This window comes from Oncorhynchus clarkii, chromosome 21, assembly GCF_045791955.1.
Source record: "Oncorhynchus clarkii lewisi isolate Uvic-CL-2024 chromosome 21, UVic_Ocla_1.0, whole genome shotgun sequence".
In the NCBI taxonomy this organism is placed as follows: Eukaryota; Metazoa; Chordata; class Actinopteri; order Salmoniformes; family Salmonidae; genus Oncorhynchus; species Oncorhynchus clarkii.
Window position 1 is genome coordinate 10,574,568 of NC_092167.1, and position 20,311 is coordinate 10,594,878.

A 20,311-nucleotide genomic window follows, 5' to 3' on the forward strand; every position below is an offset into this window, starting at 1 on the left:
AAATTGCCACCAGATGGCTGGCAGAGGGATTAGGGCTCATCACTCTGCCTCGCTGTTATAAACCTGGGATAGCGGGCACTAATCTACCGGACCACATAAGAGCTAAGAATCAAGCTAATCAAACTGGGGCTAGGGGGCCCATGGGGCTGTTTAGGGAAGTTGGAGGTTTGCTGGCTGGATATGTTATCAACATTCTGGTACCTTAATTGGTTTTGGTCGCCTTCTGTCCGTTTCTCACCCCGTTTTGAAAAAGGTCAATATATTTGAGGAGCGGCAGTAAGGAGAGGGAACGTGGTGGGAAATGCTCTTGCAAGAAATTAGATGGTCATTCACTCGCTCGTCATCAGGCAAATAACGTTTACAGAGGAGGAATCACAAAATACAAAGTAATAAAAACTAATATAGCTACTTGCGCAATACATTCTATAGATAAAAGAATAAGTAAAGTATTTCTCCTTCGAGAAAACAACAGCTGATTCAAAGGGGGTTTGGCAAAGTTTAAAACACTTCGGCGCTAGCAGCTATGATTATCCTTGGCGAGAGGAGGCTATCGAGGACTGGATGACACTCCTCTGATAGCTTGCAAATGAATTGACACTCTTCATGACCACTTATCACTGAGGAGAGGCTGGACTTTTGTGCAATAGAGAATCTCCCAAGGAATCGATGAAGGAGCCCTTGAATTGAGAAAGAGCCATGGAATAGTGCTCAGGAGTTTTCCTCATTCAGGCTGGGATTCAATCCAAGGCTTGTTATAGAACAGCGCACTAGACACCCGACAATATACCATTTAACAGCACCATGAATTGATCCCCGGCCTCAATCTTGTTCTGAGGGAAGCTCTACTTTCTAGGGCAGAACAAATGTGATTGGTTGGATGAAAACTAAGTGGGCAGAGCCTAGACTACCAAATCAATGGGTGGAGTTTACAGATGAGAGTCAAATAAAATAAATGCTCTCAGGGAGGTAGGTTGGAGGTGGATGGAGGGCATTCAACATGGATTTTGACCCAAAAGGTTGCCAGTTCGAATCCTGGTTCTGAATTTTGATTTCCTTACCAAACATTTTTAACTAATTACATTTCTAATCTTAGTTTTTTTTAAACTTCGACGGAACAGCATTAAATACGTGAAAAAACAAAGTTGCTACCCTCCCCCCTACTAGCGCAGTGGACTAGGCGCGGGGATTGGGACCAGAAGGTCACAGGATCTAATCTTGCTGATGTCCTTTTTCAAAAAATGTATACTTGTGTTACCTTTCCCTATCAAAGAACACTCACCCTCAACACCAAAACCATCTTTCAACTCTTGTTAGTGTAGAATATTCACTGTGGCCGAGATTCAATAACATGACCCGTTGTCAGCTATGCACCTTGTAAAGGCAGTGTTCACGGTAAACACAGCATGTTCTCCCTTTCAATGGCACATAAACAACAAATCACGATCAGATAGAATCCTGGCTAAAACATATTTAATCCCTTCCCAAAATATTGTTCTACTTAGAGTTAAGATCTTAGAACAAATGATGGAGCGTTGATCATCCACAGAAATGTGCTGGAGCACGGTGCGGCTTTGATTCTTCGAAGGGTCATGTGTGGCACGTGGTCTCAGAGCATTTTGTACTTAAATCCAAGACACTCCATTTAGGATGAGATGTATTCATTTGTAGAGGTCTCATTTCATGAATTGCAAATCTTACAGCATGTTAAGAATTTGCAAAACATCCCTTATGAAAAAAGATTGCAATTGGGCTAGAGTATAAATGCAGCAATTACTACATCCAAAATACCACAGTTGACTACAGTTACTGTAAGGGATATATTGCATTCCAATTGGTTGTGGCTAACATTAGCTAGATGACTAACGCTAATGAGGCAAAGGGGGGGGGGGGGGGGTGTTAAGGTTAGCCAACATGCTAAGTATTGTAGTTGCTAATTAGCTAAAATGGTCTGTGAGGAGATTAAAACACAACCTTTGGGTTGCTAGACATTAGTCTACGTAAGGCAAAAATAACATGTAATAAAGAGTGTCCCGGACTTACATTTACTGTGTTACATCTAGTCTGGGAGACCAGTCTGGGTATAATGGAAGGTGAAGGGGCGGTACTACAACATAATAGACAAGGGTTTAACCAATATAAATGGTTCTCTATTTTGTAGTTAATAAACCAAAGATGTATACAAGTCTTTACAACAAATAAAATGCTGGGCAGGTGGTAAAAGTTCAGAGTTCAATGACAGGAGATCATTTCTCAAGTCTTCCTCGCCATTCTCCAGTAGTCGTTGCTGGCCAGCCTCCATTAGCATAGTAGAGGGCTGGGTAGCCAGGATCTGTCCTTTACTCCATTGCAATGAGGTTGGCTTCAGACAACCATGGTTCACATCATGGGCTGCAGGCTTCAATCACCAGAGTGGTCTTGGGAGGGGTATCACAGCTGTAGGGGATGGGCCCAGTCTACTTGGACCTCTGCCTCATTTTCCACCTTCAACGCTTCAGCCTGCGCATACGGTTCTTCCTCCACTTGACTCTCATCTTGTGGAGATGTCTCAAAAGTGATGATCAACTTGAAAACAAAAACACTAAAACAGTTAGAGGGAATAAATTAAAATGGGAAAGCCTCAAAATGACAAAACTACAACTCAACAGGAGAGCGCTACCCTCGGGCTTACCCCGGATAGTCTTCTACACAGGAGAGAGCTACCCTCGGGCTTACCCCGGATAGTCTTCTACACAGGAGAGCGCTACCCTCGGGCTTACCCCAGATAGTCTTCTACACAGGAGGAACTAACCTCGTAAGCCTGTTCACTTCTTTATAGAGGCTGGTAGGTCACGAGTCTTCAAAAGAAAGCACACAGGAACAAATTCACACCAGTATCACCCACTGGTTCTTTCACTAACTGTTCCTCCAGTAGTTTTACCTTGGTTTGAGCAGCCTTGATTGCAGCCAGGTGGGGAAGGTGTGCAGCTGCTGTGAATGAGGTCATTAGTGCAACAGAAAACCACACACCTGAATACATCTCAATTTTCTAATATAGTGGCTGAGGAAGATGTGAAAGGCACGTCCTTAACGTTACTCATCTTAAAATGCCACAACAGAATAGAGCTGTAAGATAGGGATGTCAGATTCCTTCACATTTGTAACTCCTTTGTATTTTCTCTCTCAGAGCACCATGTGATGTCCAGCTTCAAGAGGAACCCTCTGGAGCAGGCTTTCAGAAGGCCCAATGCCAACATCACCTCCAACTACCTGATGAACCAGTATTGGGTCCTGGTCAGCCACAAGTTCCCTGCCCTCATCTACGACCTCTACCTGAGACTGTCTGGACAGAAACCCCAGTAAGAATTCTAATGTCCTGACAATCAGCATTATCACTAGACCATTGTTCGGTCTATGAAAATTGAACTACCTACTTGTTTTCAACCCACTCAACAGTGTGATGTAAAAATAGATCAAATGATCTGTAATCATTAAGAAATCAGTGTTTGCTGCATACAAGTGATCTTCAGTGAAACAAACATTACAATTGCGTTATAAACATACATGCAGCACATTTGGACTGAGATCCTCCATTCCGCTCTCTCTGTGTAGGATGATGCGTATCTTCAACCGGCTGCACAAGGCCATCGGCCTGCTAGAGTACTTCAGCAGTCAGGACTGGGAGTGGAACTCAGAGAACATGAACATGCTGATGAGCCACCTCAGCCCTGAGGACAGGAAGGTACAGTAGACTCAGCATCCATCTATGCACACACTGTATCTCCGCATGTTGATGTATATAGTCAAATGGTATGTTTTACACCTAGTAATGCCACCAAGCCATCACTTCAGCTCAAACAGCTTTATTGATTAAGACAACAGGTCACTAATACTTACATCATTCATTTTCAGAGGGTTAAATTATAGATGTCCCATAATCGCCTGAATGTGACCATAATAGCCATGTCTTACTGCACATCAACATCCTAACTCTCTCCCCTAGACATTCAACTTTGACGTGCGTCAGCTGAACTGGCCGGAATACATAGAGAACTACTGCATAGGCACCAAGAAGTACGTTCTGAATGAAGACATGTCCGACATCCCTGCAGCCAGGCAACACCTCAGGAAGTGAGTAGACTACTTACAGGGCTGACTGTGTTTGTTCCTGTCTTATTTTGAAGAAGGATGTAAATGACAGTGTGTACTTCCAACTCCCTCCCTCAGGCTGAGGAACATCCGCTACACATTCAACACTCTACTGCTGGTCTTCATCTGGAGGGTGTTCATCGCCCGCTCTCAGATGGCTAGGAACATCTGGTACTTTGTGGTCAGCCTCTGCTTCAAGTTCCTCTCCTACTTCAGGGCCTCCAGCACACTCACCAACTGATGACCAACTGACCGTTGACCAGCTGAACGCCCTGCTCACCACCTCAACCAGACCACACCCCTCAGACCTCCAGCGGCACACAACCCCACTCCTCAACCAGACCTCACCCCTCAGACCTCCAGCAGCACACAACCCCACTCCTCAACCAGACCTCACCCCTCAGACCTCCAGGGCACACAACCCCACTCCTCAACCAGACCACACCCCTCAGACCTCCAGCGGCACACAACCCCACTCCTCAACCAGACCACACCCCTCAGACCTCCAGCGGCACACAACCCCACTCCTCAACCAGACCACACCCCTCAGACCTCCAGCAGCACACAACCCCACTCCTCAACCAGACCACACATCTCAGACTTCCAGCGGCACACAACCCCACTCCTCAACCAGACCACACCCCTCAGACCTCCAGCAGCACCCAACCCCACCTCACCCCTCAGACCTCCAGCGGCACACAACCCCACTCCTCAACCAGACCTCACCCCTCAGACCTCCAGCAGCACACAACCCCACTCCTCAACCAGACCTCACCCCTCAGACCTCCAGCAGCACACAACCCCACTCCTCAACCAGACACTGTTCCTTCTGACCCTGTTGTACGTCATACAGTAAAACCACTATGTAAGTGTTATTTCTTTTCTAACTACGGCTTTTCTTAAAGCGACAGATTACATGTGCAACAATAAACTCATTGTATACACTCCCCACATTTTTGCTCATAGTTTACGTCCTCCCCAACCCAGACAATGTCATAGAAGAGGATTTTTTTGCATACTTGAAATACTGTATGTCAGGCCTCTCTTCTTCCATGGGCGAAGTGTTTTTACCTTGTATTGGTTTGTACTGACAGAATATTTGGGAACCTGTACTCTGTAGCGAGGCCAGCTAAGGATATCCAAGAGTAACTTCAGTGTTGATCACATTAAAGGCTTTATTCAATCTGTGAAGTTGAAGCGCTACAGACTCTGTGATATAAATTAAAAAGGTAATTTCCAATTGAGCCAACACATGCAGCTTTTACCGTGAATGCAGTCTGCAAAAGCAGGTACATTCCCTTTGTTTCAATCATGCCGTAAAGCTGAACTTCTGTGATGTGGATTGAATGGAGCCCTAAATCTTAACCACTGGAGACTACTACAAACATCTGACCTGGTTGATGACTACTGAATATTGACATCGGTATGATTGAAACAACGCATAAGACTCATTCTTTGTTTCACCGTTTGTCCACTTTTTACCTGTTTTGTACAGCAGTTTATTTTGAAACTAAGTTTACTATTTTTTCATCTTTATAAATTGCGTCAAACTAAGGCTTGTCTTATGTAAGTGGTACAGTGCATTCGGAAAGTATTCAGACCCCTTGACTTTTTCCAAATGTTACATACAGCCTTGTTCTAAAATTGATTAAATACATGTTTTTCCTCAATCTACACACACTACCTCATAATGACAAAGCGAAAACAGGTTTAGACATTTTTGCAAATTCATAAATAAAAAACAAATACCCTATTTACACAAGTATTCAGACATTTGCTATGAGACTCGAAATTTAGCTTAGGTGCATCCTGTTTCCATTGATCATCCTTGAGATGTTTCTACAACTTGGAGTCCATCTGTGGTAAATTCAATTGATTGGACATGATTTGGAAAGGCGCACACCTGTCTAAGGTCCCACAGCTGACAGTGCACGTCAGAGCAAAAACCAAGCCATGAGGTCAAAGGAATTGTCCGTAGAGCTCCGAGACAGGATTGTGTCGAGGCACAGACCTGGGGAAGGGTACCAAAAGATTTCTGCAGCATTGAAGGTCCCGACGAACACAGTGGCCTCCATCATAAATGGAAGAAGTTTGGAACCACCAAAACTCTTCCTAGAGCTGGCCGCCCAGCAATCATCACATCTGGAGGAAACCTGGCACCATCCCTATGGTGGTGGCAGCATTATGCTGTGGGGATGTTTTTCAGCGGCATGGACTGGGAGACTAGTCAGGATAGAAGGAAAGATGAATGGAGCAAAGTACAGAGATATCCTTGATGAAAAACCTGCTCCAGAGCGCTCAGGACATCAGACTGGGACAAAGGTTCACCTTCCAACAGGACAACGACCCTTAGGACACAGCCAAGACAATGCAGGAGTGGCTTAGGGACAAGTCTCTGAATGTCCGTGGCCCAGCCAGAGCCCGGACTTGAACCAGATCAAACATCTCTGGAGAGACCTGAAAATAGCTGTGCAGCGACACTCCCCATCCAACCTGACAGAGCTTGAGAGGACCTGCAGAGAAGAATGGGAGAAATTCCCCAAATACAGATGTGCCAAGCTTGTAGCGTCACACCCAAGAAGACTCAAGGCTGTAATCGCTGCCAAAGGTGCTTCAACAAAGAACTGACTTAAGGGTCTGAATATTTATGTAAATGTGATACTTTGCTAAAATTTCTAAAATCCCTGTTTTTGCTTTCTCATTGTGTGTAGATTGAGGGGGGGGCAATTTTAGAATAAGGCTGTAATGTAACAAAGTGTGGAAAAAGTCCAGGGGTCTGAATACTTTCCAAATGCTCTGTAGATGGTGACAGTATCGTATATAAGTGTGGAAGATGTGTAAATAGTTGAAGTTCTATATTATTTTTCTAGACTAGCTAAAAGAGTAGTATTCCTGAGGGTTGATTCTGCAGGAGTCCGACTTTACCACAGAACTCCCCAGACTAGATCTGTAGTGTTACTTGTGGCAGACAGCAGTAGTCCAACTTTATTCATTGATACAGCTATATACAGTATCTATGGTAGAAGTCTTGACTAAATGTACCCCAAATCCTCCCTCTGGAAAAACATTTATATGTGAGCCAGTAATGGTGTGCAACAATGGTGACCGTCCTTTCCTAAATTCAGTAAGGAATTATGAACCAAACGCACGCCAAATACAGAAAATGGCTTTCTGTACAATGAAGTTGTACAAAATGTCCTGCTTGTTACGGATCTTGGCATCTGTCATGTTGATAACAAAGCAGTGTCTTTGTTATGATACATAGTGGAAGCAGAGCACTGTGGGTAGATCAGAGCTAACTGGGCAATGTTCTGTAAACTGCAACACTTATGACTGTTTATTTTGTTTCATTTTCCTTTTTCAAATGTTAAATGACCCTCTATTCCTGCTCTGAAAACACTTTGTTTGGCAAAACATGAATAAACCAAAAGACAACAAATTGGTCAGTGTGCTAATCATTCTGCTTCATACACTGCTGCCTCATGTAGAAAATAGATTTAGCCTACTTCCATGGCTGTGTTTATACAGGCAGCCCAATTCTGATCTTTTTTTCACTAATTGGTCTTTTGAGAGATTGGTCAAAAGACCAATTAGTGGGAAAAAAAGATCCGAAATGGACTGTCTGTGTAAGCGCAGGCACCATACGAGAGATTTAAATGAATGTAAAGTGTACAACATGAAGTGCACTAAAACACGTTTAATAGGACATCTCCCATTGACGGATGTGAAACAGATACTGAACAACAGTGTAAATAGATAGAAATAGAACAAACATGACATGCAAGTTAATGGTATGAATGATAACATAGAAAGGCTGAATGAAATCTGATCCAACTTACAGATGACAACGTCCCAATACCTTTACACACTAAGCCTGATAAAACTGGGGAGTTAGCTGCTTTCCATTTTCCAGTGTAAAATACATATTTACAGGATATAAATATATTATAATGGTAGTCATATGAGGATACTGTCCAAAACAATAAATATAACAATTATGATTGTCAGATCCTAATCAGTTTACTCTTATTTGGTTCAAACCAAAATCCCAGCAATCCACATACTTGTGATTGGAGACTTCTCTTCCTGGATTCCCCCACAGGTGAAGGGACAGTAGGTGCATGATCAGCAGCAGGCTCCAGGTCTCATATCCACAAAGCGTCTCACAGTAGGAGTGCTGATCTAGGATCTGTCCATACAATCTTATCTTAAAAGGGCAAAACTGATCCAAGCTCAGCACTCCTACTCAGAGAGCTTTGTGGATATGAAGGCAGGTCACAGGGCTACTCCTGTACGTGGTTGTCCGTCAGGAGCGGAGCAGCACAATTGTTCACATGGGGATCTGGGAGAACCACCTGGAAATAGAGAACATGCAGAGGTACAGTGTAAATACACTACTACCAGTGAGACACAGGGAACCTGGTACATGGAAGGATTTACCATCATTTTGTGACATAGTTTCAGTGGCAATAAAGAAGACTTGGCTCACCTCTCTAGGTTTATATGGGCCTAGTTTGAAGCGACAGCAGACTATGTCGAAACAGAAGCCAACAAACCCATGGATCATGCCTGTGGGAGAGAGAATATCAATGAAGAAGTTCAGGGTGCATTTCTCTAACGTGGCACAGTATCAGGCTGGCAAAGCAACTGTGGAATGATTTGTGAGACATGAACAGTATGAGGTCTGCCCATGACACTGGGTGGTAAGAGTGAGTGTTGTCTGGACCTGTGGTGGAGAAGATACCCCCGATGATGCCACAGAGTCGTACCAGGAACTGCCAGAGGGGCATGTGCTGCTCACTGACCGTCACCATCAGAGAGCTGGTGTCGTACTTCATAAAGATCCCTGACACACCGTGGCTGCCCGCGGCATGGTTGATCACCCGCTCCTAGACCAGACAGTGGGTAGGTAGAGTGGGGTGGGGGTTAATCTCTCCTTTACACACACACACACACTAGAGGTCGACCAATTAAGATTTTTTCAACACCGATACTGATCATTGGAGGACCAGAAAAAGCCGATACCGGTTAATCGGACAATTTTTATGTATATATTTGTAATAATGACAATTACAACAATACTGAATGAACACTTATATTTAAACTTAATATAATACATAAATACAAGCAATTTAGTCTCAAATAAATAATGAAACATGTTCAATTTGGTTTAAACAATGCAAAAACACAGTGTTGGAGAAGAAAGTAAAAGTGTAATATGTACCATATAAAAAAGCTAACGTTTAAGTTCCTTGCTCAGAACATGAGAACATATGAAAGCTGGTAGTTCCTTTTAACATGAGTCTTCAATATTCCCAGTTAAGAAGTTTTAGGTTGTAGTTATTATAGGAATTATAGGACTATTTCGCTCTATACCATTTGTATTTCATATACCTTTGACTTTTGGATGTTCTTATAGGCACTATTGTATTGCCAGCCTAATCTTGGGAGTTGATAGGCTTCAAGCATTGCTAAGAGCTGCTGGCAAACGCACAAAAGTGCTGTTTGCATAAATGCTTACGAGCCTGCTGCTGCCTACCACCGCTCAGTCAGACTGCTCTATCAAATCATAGACTTGATTATAATATAATAAAACACACAGAAATACGAGCCTTAGGTCATTAATATAGTCAAATCTGGAAACTATCATTTCGAAAACAAAACGTTTATTCTTCAGTGAAATACGGAACCGTCCTGTATTTTATCGAACGGGTGGCAACCCTATGTCTAAATATTGCTGTGACATTGCACAACGTTCAATGATATGCATAATTATGTACAATTCTGGCAAATTAATTATGGTCAATGTTAGGAAAAAATGGTTCACAGTTCGCAACGAGCCAGGCGGCCCAAACTGTGCGTATACACTGACTGTGCGTATACACTGACGCTGCTTCCACTGAACGCAAGAGAAATAGTTAATATTGCCTGCTAACATGAATTTATTTGAACTAAATATGCAGTTGTTTTTTTTAAAGATACAGTTGTGTATTGATTTTAAGAAAAGCATTGATGTTTATGGTTAGGTACATTGGTGCAACGATTGTGCTTTTTTCACAAATGTGCTTTTGTTAAATCATCACCCGTTTGGCGTAGGCGGCTGTGATTCGATGATAAATTAACAGGCACCGCATTGATTATATGCAATGCATGACAAGCTAGATAAACTAGTAATATCATCAACCATGTGTAGTTAACTAGTGATTATGTTAAGATTGACTGTTTTTTTTATAAGATAAGTCTAATGCTAGCTAGCAATTTACCTTGGCTCCTTGCAGCCTCAAGGTTCTTTTGATGCTGCACTCGTGTAACAGGTGGTCAGCTTGCCACGCAGTCTCCTCGTGGATTGCATTGTAATCGGCGTCCAAAAATGCAGATTACCGATTGTTTTGAAATCGGCCCTAATTAGTCGACCTCTAACACGCACACACCTTTCTAGCATCTAGCCTTTGTGTGTTTGTAAGAGAGAAATCTATGACTGTCTCAGGTTGTGATGTGGTGTTATACAGCAGAGCTAGAAGTAACTTCTGGCAGCCAGCAGAGGGAGCTGAATGGACTGGACTGGACTGGATGGATGGATGAGGAGACTGATCCATCATCTGAACCCACTGCAGCATCCTCCATCATGGTCAACATCAAATAGAATTCCTTTCCCCCTGATGGTTAATATGAGGATTTGGGGATGGCAAGCTGATACTAGATCTGTGCCTAAATCAGGACTTACCCTCTCTGTCACAGAGAACTGGTGATTTGGGGAAGACAGGCTGATACTAGATCTGTGCCTAAATCAGGACTTACCCTCTCCGTCACAGAGAACTGGTGTGTGTCTGCCGACACCTTGGACGTGTGCAGTTTGGTAGGAACCACCGTAATGAAATACTGGAACATCTCATTATCTGCAACAACAAGACAAAGAGCAAAGCCTTTAAACCCATCCATCTAGTGACAGACTACACAGACTACACAGAAAGGTGAAATAGGGGGCTTCAGTTCTTTCCCCTGGAGAAACTAGGCGGCTTTGAACGGCAAGTGAGTGAAAGCAAGACTGCAGTGAATCCACTTCAAATGGATACAAATAGCTACATTTTCTCCCTGCAAACTCATGACGCCATGCTGAGCAGAATAGGCTGGAAGTGTGGATCAGAGCTCATGTACATAATCAGCCTACACACAGTCTGGGTTTTGACAGTGTGGCTTATTCACAACACAATATTGTTGCTACAAAGTACCTCAATATACAGTCACTTACAGCTCTACCATTCTGTAGTCATAGCTACACATTGATTAACAGTTGAATGATGTTTGATAAGAACATATTAATGCGTTTACTTCCTGGTCTCGGTGAGGAGGATCAGTAACTTACGGTTGCTGGTGATTTTCTCTGCCCCGTCCAGAGGATTGATGATGCCGGGGATCTCTTCTCCGAAAGACAAATGGTCTATCCGATGGGAGAAGTTGTACGCTGCAATGCATTGATGAAACCCAGCTCACATTCAGTCAGGTGAAATAGGACAGTGAAAACCTCTATTTGGGAGTGAATCATTCTGAGAAAATAGTTATTTGGCACTGCATTAGAATACATACTGCTCTTATCTATCACTTGAAACATGGAAATTCAGATTAAATGTAAGCAACCAGAGAACAGTACTAACGGTGTCCTTGTCAAAAACAAATAACTTATGCAAATGAGTGTCACCCTTTCCTGGTCAGGCTGGCAGAGAACTTACTGTCATGGCTTACAAAAGCTGCTATATGAGCATGGCCACGAGGATGATGAATAGGCCTGAGAAAGACAGAGGGTTAGAAGCGTGAGGAGCATTTTCATCAAAAATAAATATACTGTGCTCTATAGGTTGAGTGCCCTTTTACCCATCAGACATATAGACTCATAAATCATTCATGGCATCAATTTGTGGAGCTTGGAAGCTTCTAACGTATGAGATAAACTCCATGAGCCTCTGAGTCTTTGGCTGTATTACATAGCTTTCCCCCATTACACCCATAAAGAATGATTTAAATTCAAAATGCACTATTAAATTACAAAACGGTTGTTCAGGCCCTGAATGCTGATTGGTTGAAAGCCGTGGTATATCAGACTGTATACCATGGGTATGACAAAACATTACTATTTACTGGTCTAATTACATTGGTAACCAATTTTATAATAGCAATAAGGCACTCCAGGGGTTTGTGGTATATGGCCAATATACCACGGCTAAGGGCTGTATCCAAAGCACTCTGTGTTGCGTCGTGACTAAGAACGGCCATTAACCATGGTATATTGGCCATACACCACACCCCCTTAGGCACGACTGCTTAATTATAAGCAGGGTGGTTTGAGCCCTGAATTCTCATTGGCTGAAGGCCATGGTATATCAGACCATATACCATGGGTATGACAAAACGTTTAGTTTCACTGCCCTAATTACGTTGATAACCAGTTTCTAATAGCAATAATGCTCCTCGGGGGTTTGTGATATATGGCCAATATACCACGGCTAAGTGCTGTGTCCAGGCACTCCACGTTGCGTTGTGCATAAGAACAGCCATTAGCCGTGGAATATTGGCCATGTACCACACCTCCTCGGGCCTCGTTGCTTAAATATATTGTGCTTATAGGAAAGTGTATCGGTATCTTACTTTCCCACTGTGATGTGGAAGTTCCCAGCCACTTTGTTGACGTAGACGTGCCCATGTATCCTACAGGCACTTAAGGGCTCTGAGGCGGTGCCCTCTCTGAAGACACACACACATACTATTACCTTTGTAGGAAAACATATCTGTACTTAATGCATTTTCCCATCACCTCAGTAGTGATTAATTTTGCATTTGAGAGCCATAGTAACTACTAACCGTGGGGGGGCAAGGCGGGCCTACTAACCTAGGGGGCAAGGCGAGCCTACTAACCTAGGGAGCAAGGCGGGACTACTAACCTAGGGGGCGGGCCAAGGCGGGCCTACTAACCTTGGGAGCAAGGCGGGACTACTAACCTAGGGAGCAAGGCGGGACTACTAACCTAGGGAGCAAGGCGGGACTACTAACCTAGTGGGCAAGGCGGGACTACTAACCTAGTGGGCAAGGCGGGACTACTAACCTAGTGGGCAAGGCGGGACTACTAACCTAGTGGGCAAGGCGGGACTACTAACCTAGTGGGCAAGGCGGGACTACTAACCTAGTGGGCAAGGCGGGACTACTAACCTAGTGGGCAAGGCGGGACTACTAACCTAGTGGGCAAGGCGGGACTACTAACCTAGTGGGCAAGGCGGGACTACTACCCAAGTGGGCAAGGCGGGACTACTAACTTAGGGGGCAAGGCGGGACTACTACCCTAGTGGGCAAGGCGGGACTACTAACTTAGGGGGCAAGGCGGGACTACTAACCTAGTGGGCAAGGCGGGACTACTAACCTAGTGGGCAAGGCGGGACTACTAACCTAGTGGGCAAGGCGGGACTACTAACCTAGTGGGCAAGGCGGGACTACTAACCTAGTGGGCAAGGCGGGACTACTAACCTAGTGGGCAAGGCGGGACCACTAACCTAGTGGGCAAGGCGGGACCTCTAACCTAGTGGGCAAGGCGGGACTACTAAATTAGGGGGCAAGGCGGGACTACTAACTTAGGGGGCAAGGCGGGACTACTAACTTAGGGGGCAAGGCGGGACTACTAACTTAGGGGGCAAGGCGGGACTACTAACTTAGGGGGCAAGGCGGGACTACTAACTTAGGGGGCAAGGCGGGACTACTAACCTAGGGGGCAAGGCGGGACTACTAACCTAGGGGGCAAGGCAGGACTACTACCCTAGTGGGCAAGGCGGGACTACTACCCTAGTGGGCAAGGCGGGACTACTACCCTAGTGGGCAAGGCGGGACTACTACCCTAGTGGGTTAAGGCGGGACTACTACCCTAGTGGGCTAAGGCGGGACTACTACCCTAGTGGGCAAGGCGGGACTACTACCCTAGTGGGCAAGGCGGGACTACTACCCTAGTGGGCAAGGCGGGACTACTACCCTAGTGGGCAAGGCGGGACTACTACCCTAGTGGGCTAGGCGGGACTACTACCCTAGTGGGCAAGGCGGGACTACTACCCTAGTGGGCAAGGCGGGACTACTAACCTAGTGGGCAAGGCGGGACTACTACCCTAGTGGGCAAGGCGGGACTACTAACTTAGGGGGCAAGGCGGGACTACTAACTTAGGGGGCAAGGCGGGACTACTAACTTAGTGGGCAAGGCGGGACTACTACCCTAGTGGGCAAGGCGGGACTACTAACCTAGTGGGCAAGGCGGGACTACTAACCTAGTGGGCAAGGCAGGACTACTAACTTAGGGGGCAAGGCGGGACTACTAACCTAGGGGGCAAGGCCGTAGGGGCTCCCTTTAGAACACTCTTGTACAAGACCTCCTGTAGAGAATGCTCCTCCCTCAGCCTGTTCTGTATCAGCAACAGGGTCCTAATGAGAGTTGGGAGAGGGAGAAACAGGTTAACTACTCATTTCATACAGGAAGGACGACAAAATAGTTGGGTTTTTTTGGAATGTGGTTGAGTGAGATTTTCCGACTATTAACGAAGTGCTTAAAGGACTAATCTACAATTACTACCTATTTATTTTTACTTTTCAATGCATGATATATAGCCATTGATTATTTAAGAATAAAACATGATAAATGTCTCATGAGCTTAGTTTAACTGTCTAACCCAATCAGAACCCAAAATAGAAGCTTGTTTTACTATTTTGTTAATAATGAATTTACTTTTAAAAAACAAACACTGTATAAGCTCAACAAAAAAAAAGGACAACTATCATTCTGATATCATGGATGGTCAGTCCTTGGATCCATAGCTCTGTCTATGAATTTGAGAGTGGTTACATTTCTACCCCACCCTCAGCTGTTCACCTACAAAGTGGTGGGGTGATATTTCAACAGTGACATGCACACGTACTAACTGAGTAAACTGCTTACCTGTGCCACAGTTTTTGCTGCGGGGTCAGCTCAAAAATCACCTGAACATTTATACACAGGGAAGAAAATAGATCAGGGTTTAGGATCACCAAAGTCTATTTGTATGTAATAGAATGATCTACTCACAGGCTCATACTGAATGCCATTTGATGTTATCATAGTCTCTGCCAGGTCCAGAATGTCTGCACCCACATCTGAAACAGCACACCAACTCAATCTTTAGCTCCAGGGGGTTGTGGGGAAAATGATACAGTACATCATAACACATTCATTATGCCCAAAATATGAAGGCCTACATTTTATGAATGATTCCAATAAATAATGTGTGATAAGGCTGAATACTTACGTTGGCATTTCATGGCAACTGTAATATCTATGTTTATTCTCAATTTACTGTAAATGAAGAAAAAGTACTGTCAGATTCCAAGATAATGTATTGGCAGTAAAACTTAGTTCAGTCTTAAATAAGAGCTTATCATGATGAAACAAAATCAACATTTCTATGTACCTTGAAAAATCTTTATCCACTTCGTATTCATACTTCATCCAGGTGTCCCGATACACAAAGAACTCAAAGAAGGCCAGCAGTGCCATGGCAGTGAATGCTATCAAGGACACTATGGATGGGCGAGAGAAGAACATCAGCGACATCATTCAAAGTTGAGGCTATTGAATCAGTATTCAGACATATGTGAGCAGTATTGAGAGTGAAATCTCACCTGTCCCCCCTGTGGCTGTGGTCTCGACATAGCTCTCTGGGACCTTGGGGAAGGCATCCAGCTCCTTAACCAGACTCAGGGCTTTCTTCCTGTACAGACGCCTCATCTTCAGGACCACTCTCCACGTCCTCCCTTCATACACCTAACCTGGGAAAGTGAAATCATACAGAATAGTCCATTATGTTTTTTTTCTCTAATCTGTGTAATATAGGAATAAAACAATATGCAGGTTACCACCATCATCGCTGCACACATCGGTCATACCTGGCTAGGATTGATTGGCAATGTCACTGACACCACATTCTTCCAATCAACTAACTATGTCGTTTTTTTCAAATGAGTTACTACCCACATGTAGTGCTGAGCGATTAACCAAAATGGTGGTTATTTTTCAGTTTTTAAATTACTAATTCCTTATTTTTTCTGTGAGCTCAATGTGCACATTGCAGTTTCTCTAGCGAGAAATCAGTTCCAGCCTGAACTGTGCGATGTAGTTGGGAGTTGTAGTTTCCAACAGGCCAATATTTGACATAGTTTAGCACATAAAACATGGTAATTAACTACAATGAGCCATAATCCATTCTGCATCTACTTGTCAGGTCATTTAAAAAAAAAAATGTTTACACCTGCTGAGGGAGAGACAGGAACACATGACCATTTAAAAAAATATATATATATATAAAAATATTTTAACCTTCATTGAACCAGGTAGGCTAGTTGAGAACAAGTTCTCATTTACAACTGTGACCTGGCCAAGATAAAGCAAAGCAGTGCGACACAAACAACACAGAGTTACACATGGAATAAACAAGTGTACAGTCAATAACACAATAGAAAAAAATTAAGTCTTTATACAGTGTATGCAAATGGCGTGAGGGGGTAAGGCAATAAATAGGCCATAGTAGCGAAGTAATTACAATTTGGCAAATTATCACTAGAGTGATAGATGTGCAGATGATGATGTGCAAGTACAAATACTGGAGTGCAAAAGAGCAGAAAAGTAAATAAAAACAATTTGGGGTTGCGGTAGGTAGATTGGATGGGCTATTTACAGATGGGCTATGTACAACTGCCGCGGTCAGTTAGCTGCTAAGATAGCTGATGTTTAAAGTTAGTGAGGGAAATAGTCTCCAGCGTCAAAAAGTCTCCAGCTTCAGCGATTTTTGCAATTCATTCCAGTCATTGGCAGCAGAGAACTGGAAGGAAAAGCGGCCAAAGGAGGAATTGGCTTTGGGGGTGACCCGTGAGATATACCTGCTGGAGCACGTGCTACGGGTGGGTGTTGTTATCGTGACCAGTGAGATGAGATAAGGCAGAGCTTTACCTAGCATAGACTTATAGATGACCTGGAGCCAGTGGGTCTGGCGACGAATATGTAGCGAGGGCCAGCCGACTAGAGCATACAGATCGCAGTGGTGGGTGGTATATGGGGCTTTGGTGACAAAACGGATCGCACTGTGATAGACTACATCCAGTTTGCTGAGTAGTGTTGGAGGCTATTTTGTAAATGACATCGCCAAAGTTGAGGATTGGTAGGATAGTCAGTTTTACAAGGGTATGTTTGGCAGCATGAGTGAAGGAGGCTTTGTTGCAAAATAGGAAGCCGATTCCAGATTCTTTTTGGATTGGAGATGTTTAATATGAGTCCGGAAGGGGAGTTTACAGTCTAGCCAGACACCTATGTATTTGTAGTTGTTCACATATTCTAAGTCAGAACCGTCCAGAATAGTGATGCTAGTTGGGCGGGTGCGGGCAGCGTATGGTTGAAAAGCATGCATTTAGTTTTACTAGCGTTTAAGAGCAGTTGGAGGCCACGAAGGAGTGTTGTATGGCATTGAAGCTCGTTTGGAGGTTTGTTAACACAGTGTTCAAAGAAGGGCCAGATGTATACAGAATGGTGTCGTCTGCGTAGAGGTGGATCAGGGAATCACCCGCAGCAAGAGCGACATCGTTGATATATACAGAGAAAAGAGTCAGCCTGAGAATTGAACCCTGTAGTACCCCCATAGAGACTGCCAGAGGTCCGGACAACATGCCCTCCGATTTGACACACTGAACTCTGAGAAGTAGTTGGTGAACCAGGGGATGCAGTCATTTGAGAAACAACGGCTGTTGAGTCTGCCGATAAGAATACGGTGATTGACACGAGTCGAAAGCCTTGGCCAGGTCGATGAAGACGGCTGCACAGTACTATCTTTTATCGATAGCGGTTATGATATCGTTTAGTACCTTGAGCGTGGCTGAGGTGCACCCGTGACCAGCTCGAAAACCGGATTGCACAGCGGAGAAGGTACCATAAGGGGATATAGAGTACCACAGTGAGACTCATAAAACCTTGTGGCCAAACAAGGAAATGGTTCCAATCATTTTCCCAGCATTCACGTTTCCCATAGGGGACTTTAGAAACACTTAAAATAATGGCTGTGTTTCGTGTAGGCTTACCCTTGCGTGACGTTTTGTTAACCGTGTAAATCTCTCTAGGACAAGGTCACTTTTGATGGCTAGGTTTTATGGGTATTATGACACCTCTATTGAGAGCAGCTGTTTCTTGGCCAGGTAGCTCTAGCTGAAAATACATGATCAAAGTGATTGATAGTTGGTATTCAGTAGTCATAAAAGTATGCCTTATTTACTTTGAAGAACTACAAAATAGTGATTTTGTCAGACAGCATAGGGAGCAGCTGTATAGGATGAGATGATGACTTGGAATTAAATAATAAAGTCATCAAATAAGAAAACATGATATAAACAACGGAAATAAATGAATGTCAATATGATGGTTAATAAAAGATAGCAGTCACTACCACCATCATAGTACATTTATTGTTTTATTCTGTGTTATTACTGCATTTAACCCAAATTCGAAACCAAAATCTGTGATTCTTTTTTAATAATGAACCGAAATCGAACCGACCTCAAAAAGCAGTAATCGCTCAGCACTACCGGCATGAGGAAGTCCTCATCAGTATAATTTTAGCTAGAAAGCAACGGGGGGATGGGGCACCAAGCCCAATATACATTCGTGTCCGTGGGCAATAACGTTATCTATGCAAAAAAACTGAAATAGCCCACCAACGTCAATAGGATATATAGTGTTTCCTTCAATTGCTAGTGATAGTAAACATCGTACAGCCACACAACAACACCAGCATCACCAACGTAAGCTACAACAAGTTAGCAAAGATGCTCATGGTTGTCTGAGAACCATTCATTCATAATTGTCTCTTCTTACCTTGGTTTCATGCGTCTATACTCCGGTAAATTGATTGCAAAGCAGGTATCAATTCATAACATTATAACGAGTGAAAAAAGACGTTTGTTAGCTTCTAGCGTTCTTCACCGGGTGCTGTCTTGTTTTAGCAACACGACCACCCACTAGGCAATATGAACTGTCAATGGTCATTTTCCATTAGCGCCACCTGTCGACGAGCTCGCGAATGGCTCTAAATGTGTTGTCATTTTACGCATTATACACCAGATGGCGCTCGAGCCCGTGAAAATACTCTCACACCGCATTCTTTGTCTTCTTTCAAAGCTTGTTCCCTAAAATGTAGGACATTATTCCAAATGTTGCATCATTTTATTAAGTTCAAAACTATTTTGTATATAGGATGATAACTATTTGTATTAGCTTCACCATTTTAGACCTAGGTATATCATGCCTAGTATTTTGCTATTGCACAATACATTCGTGTGGTAATGTTTTTACAACATACCTTTTACTTAAAACATACACATTAAGTATACATTACATTTTCATTTTAACATATTTTCATCTCTTATAATTGGCCTCCTCTGACTGCATGTTGGCACACACACTGCTTCTTCAACTGAAGTAACCCCAGCTGTTTAGACTTTATAATTAATTAAGAGGCATTGTTGGGCTCATGCACAGTTCACATCAGTAGGTTATGAGAATTAGGGCTAGGGTTAGCTAAAATTGTCCCTGACGCAACTATAAAATAACTAACCACAACCAGCCCTGCCCTGAGAACAGTCTTGGTTTCCACTAATGCGATTCTGCTCAAATAGACCAATGCAGGCGAAGTGTCCTGCCTGGCTGATGCTTATTCAGACACGCCGACTATGGTAACAACAGCTCATTAAAGCAGCGTGGCTCCCCACAGGGAGCTGTCATGAAACCTCAGGGAACGCCCCAGGCCATATCCACACCATCACGACTGATGGGCTTTGACCTTAACACCCTAAAATCAAGTTGTAGCAAGGCTATTTAAACATCCAAACTCAGTTACACTTACACATGTTAAAATCCGACAATTATTGGCATGTTTATGAAATATCAACTGCTAAATAGCATCATTGTCTCTCCTTAGGAGGGCTTCATAAATGGTTTTCTAGTATAAAAACAGTATTAGGCACATGCCAAAGTCAGCAAATAACTGCATGTTTCCATAGGTGCAGTCACAGTGCCGCATGCCCTGCATGCATTAAGCCTACTTGACTATGCAGAGCTGCACAGATGGGTTTATGGGGGGATGGGCACTGTCAG

General features: G+C 43.7%; 2 protein-coding genes across 3 annotated transcripts in view; one reads left to right on the forward strand and one right to left on the reverse strand.

Annotated features, from left to right (window-relative positions):
- The window catches only part of LOC139378511 (fatty acyl-CoA reductase 1-like), a 58,565-nt gene extending 51,001 nt beyond the window's left edge, over positions 1–7,564 (forward strand). For both annotated transcript variants that reach the window (XM_071120734.1, XM_071120735.1), the window contains exons 9-12: positions 3,164–3,335; positions 3,589–3,718; positions 3,980–4,107; positions 4,204–7,564. In XM_071120734.1, the coding sequence (XP_070976835.1) occupies positions 3,164–3,335; positions 3,589–3,718; positions 3,980–4,107; positions 4,204–4,366 (593 nt within the window). In that variant the 3' untranslated portion in view covers positions 4,367–7,564. The remainder of the gene's footprint in view (positions 1–3,163; positions 3,336–3,588; positions 3,719–3,979; positions 4,108–4,203) is intronic.
- A 428-nt stretch (positions 7,565–7,992) lies between these two features.
- On the reverse strand, positions 7,993–19,171 carry LOC139379304 (endoplasmic reticulum-Golgi intermediate compartment protein 2-like). Its single transcript, XM_071122107.1, has 14 exons — positions 19,034–19,171; positions 15,802–15,948; positions 15,591–15,699; positions 15,429–15,475; positions 15,209–15,276; positions 15,083–15,123; positions 14,470–14,571; positions 12,766–12,861; positions 11,853–11,908; positions 11,489–11,587; positions 10,924–11,021; positions 8,852–9,014; positions 8,615–8,694; positions 7,993–8,480 (listed from the first exon to the last, which is right to left on the reverse strand). The coding sequence occupies exons 2-14, from the start codon at positions 15,905–15,907 to the stop codon at positions 8,409–8,411; spliced, it is 1,137 nt and encodes a 378-aa protein (XP_070978208.1). The 5' UTR covers positions 15,908–15,948; positions 19,034–19,171; the 3' UTR covers positions 7,993–8,408.
- Positions 19,172–20,311: the final 1,140 nt, after the last annotated feature.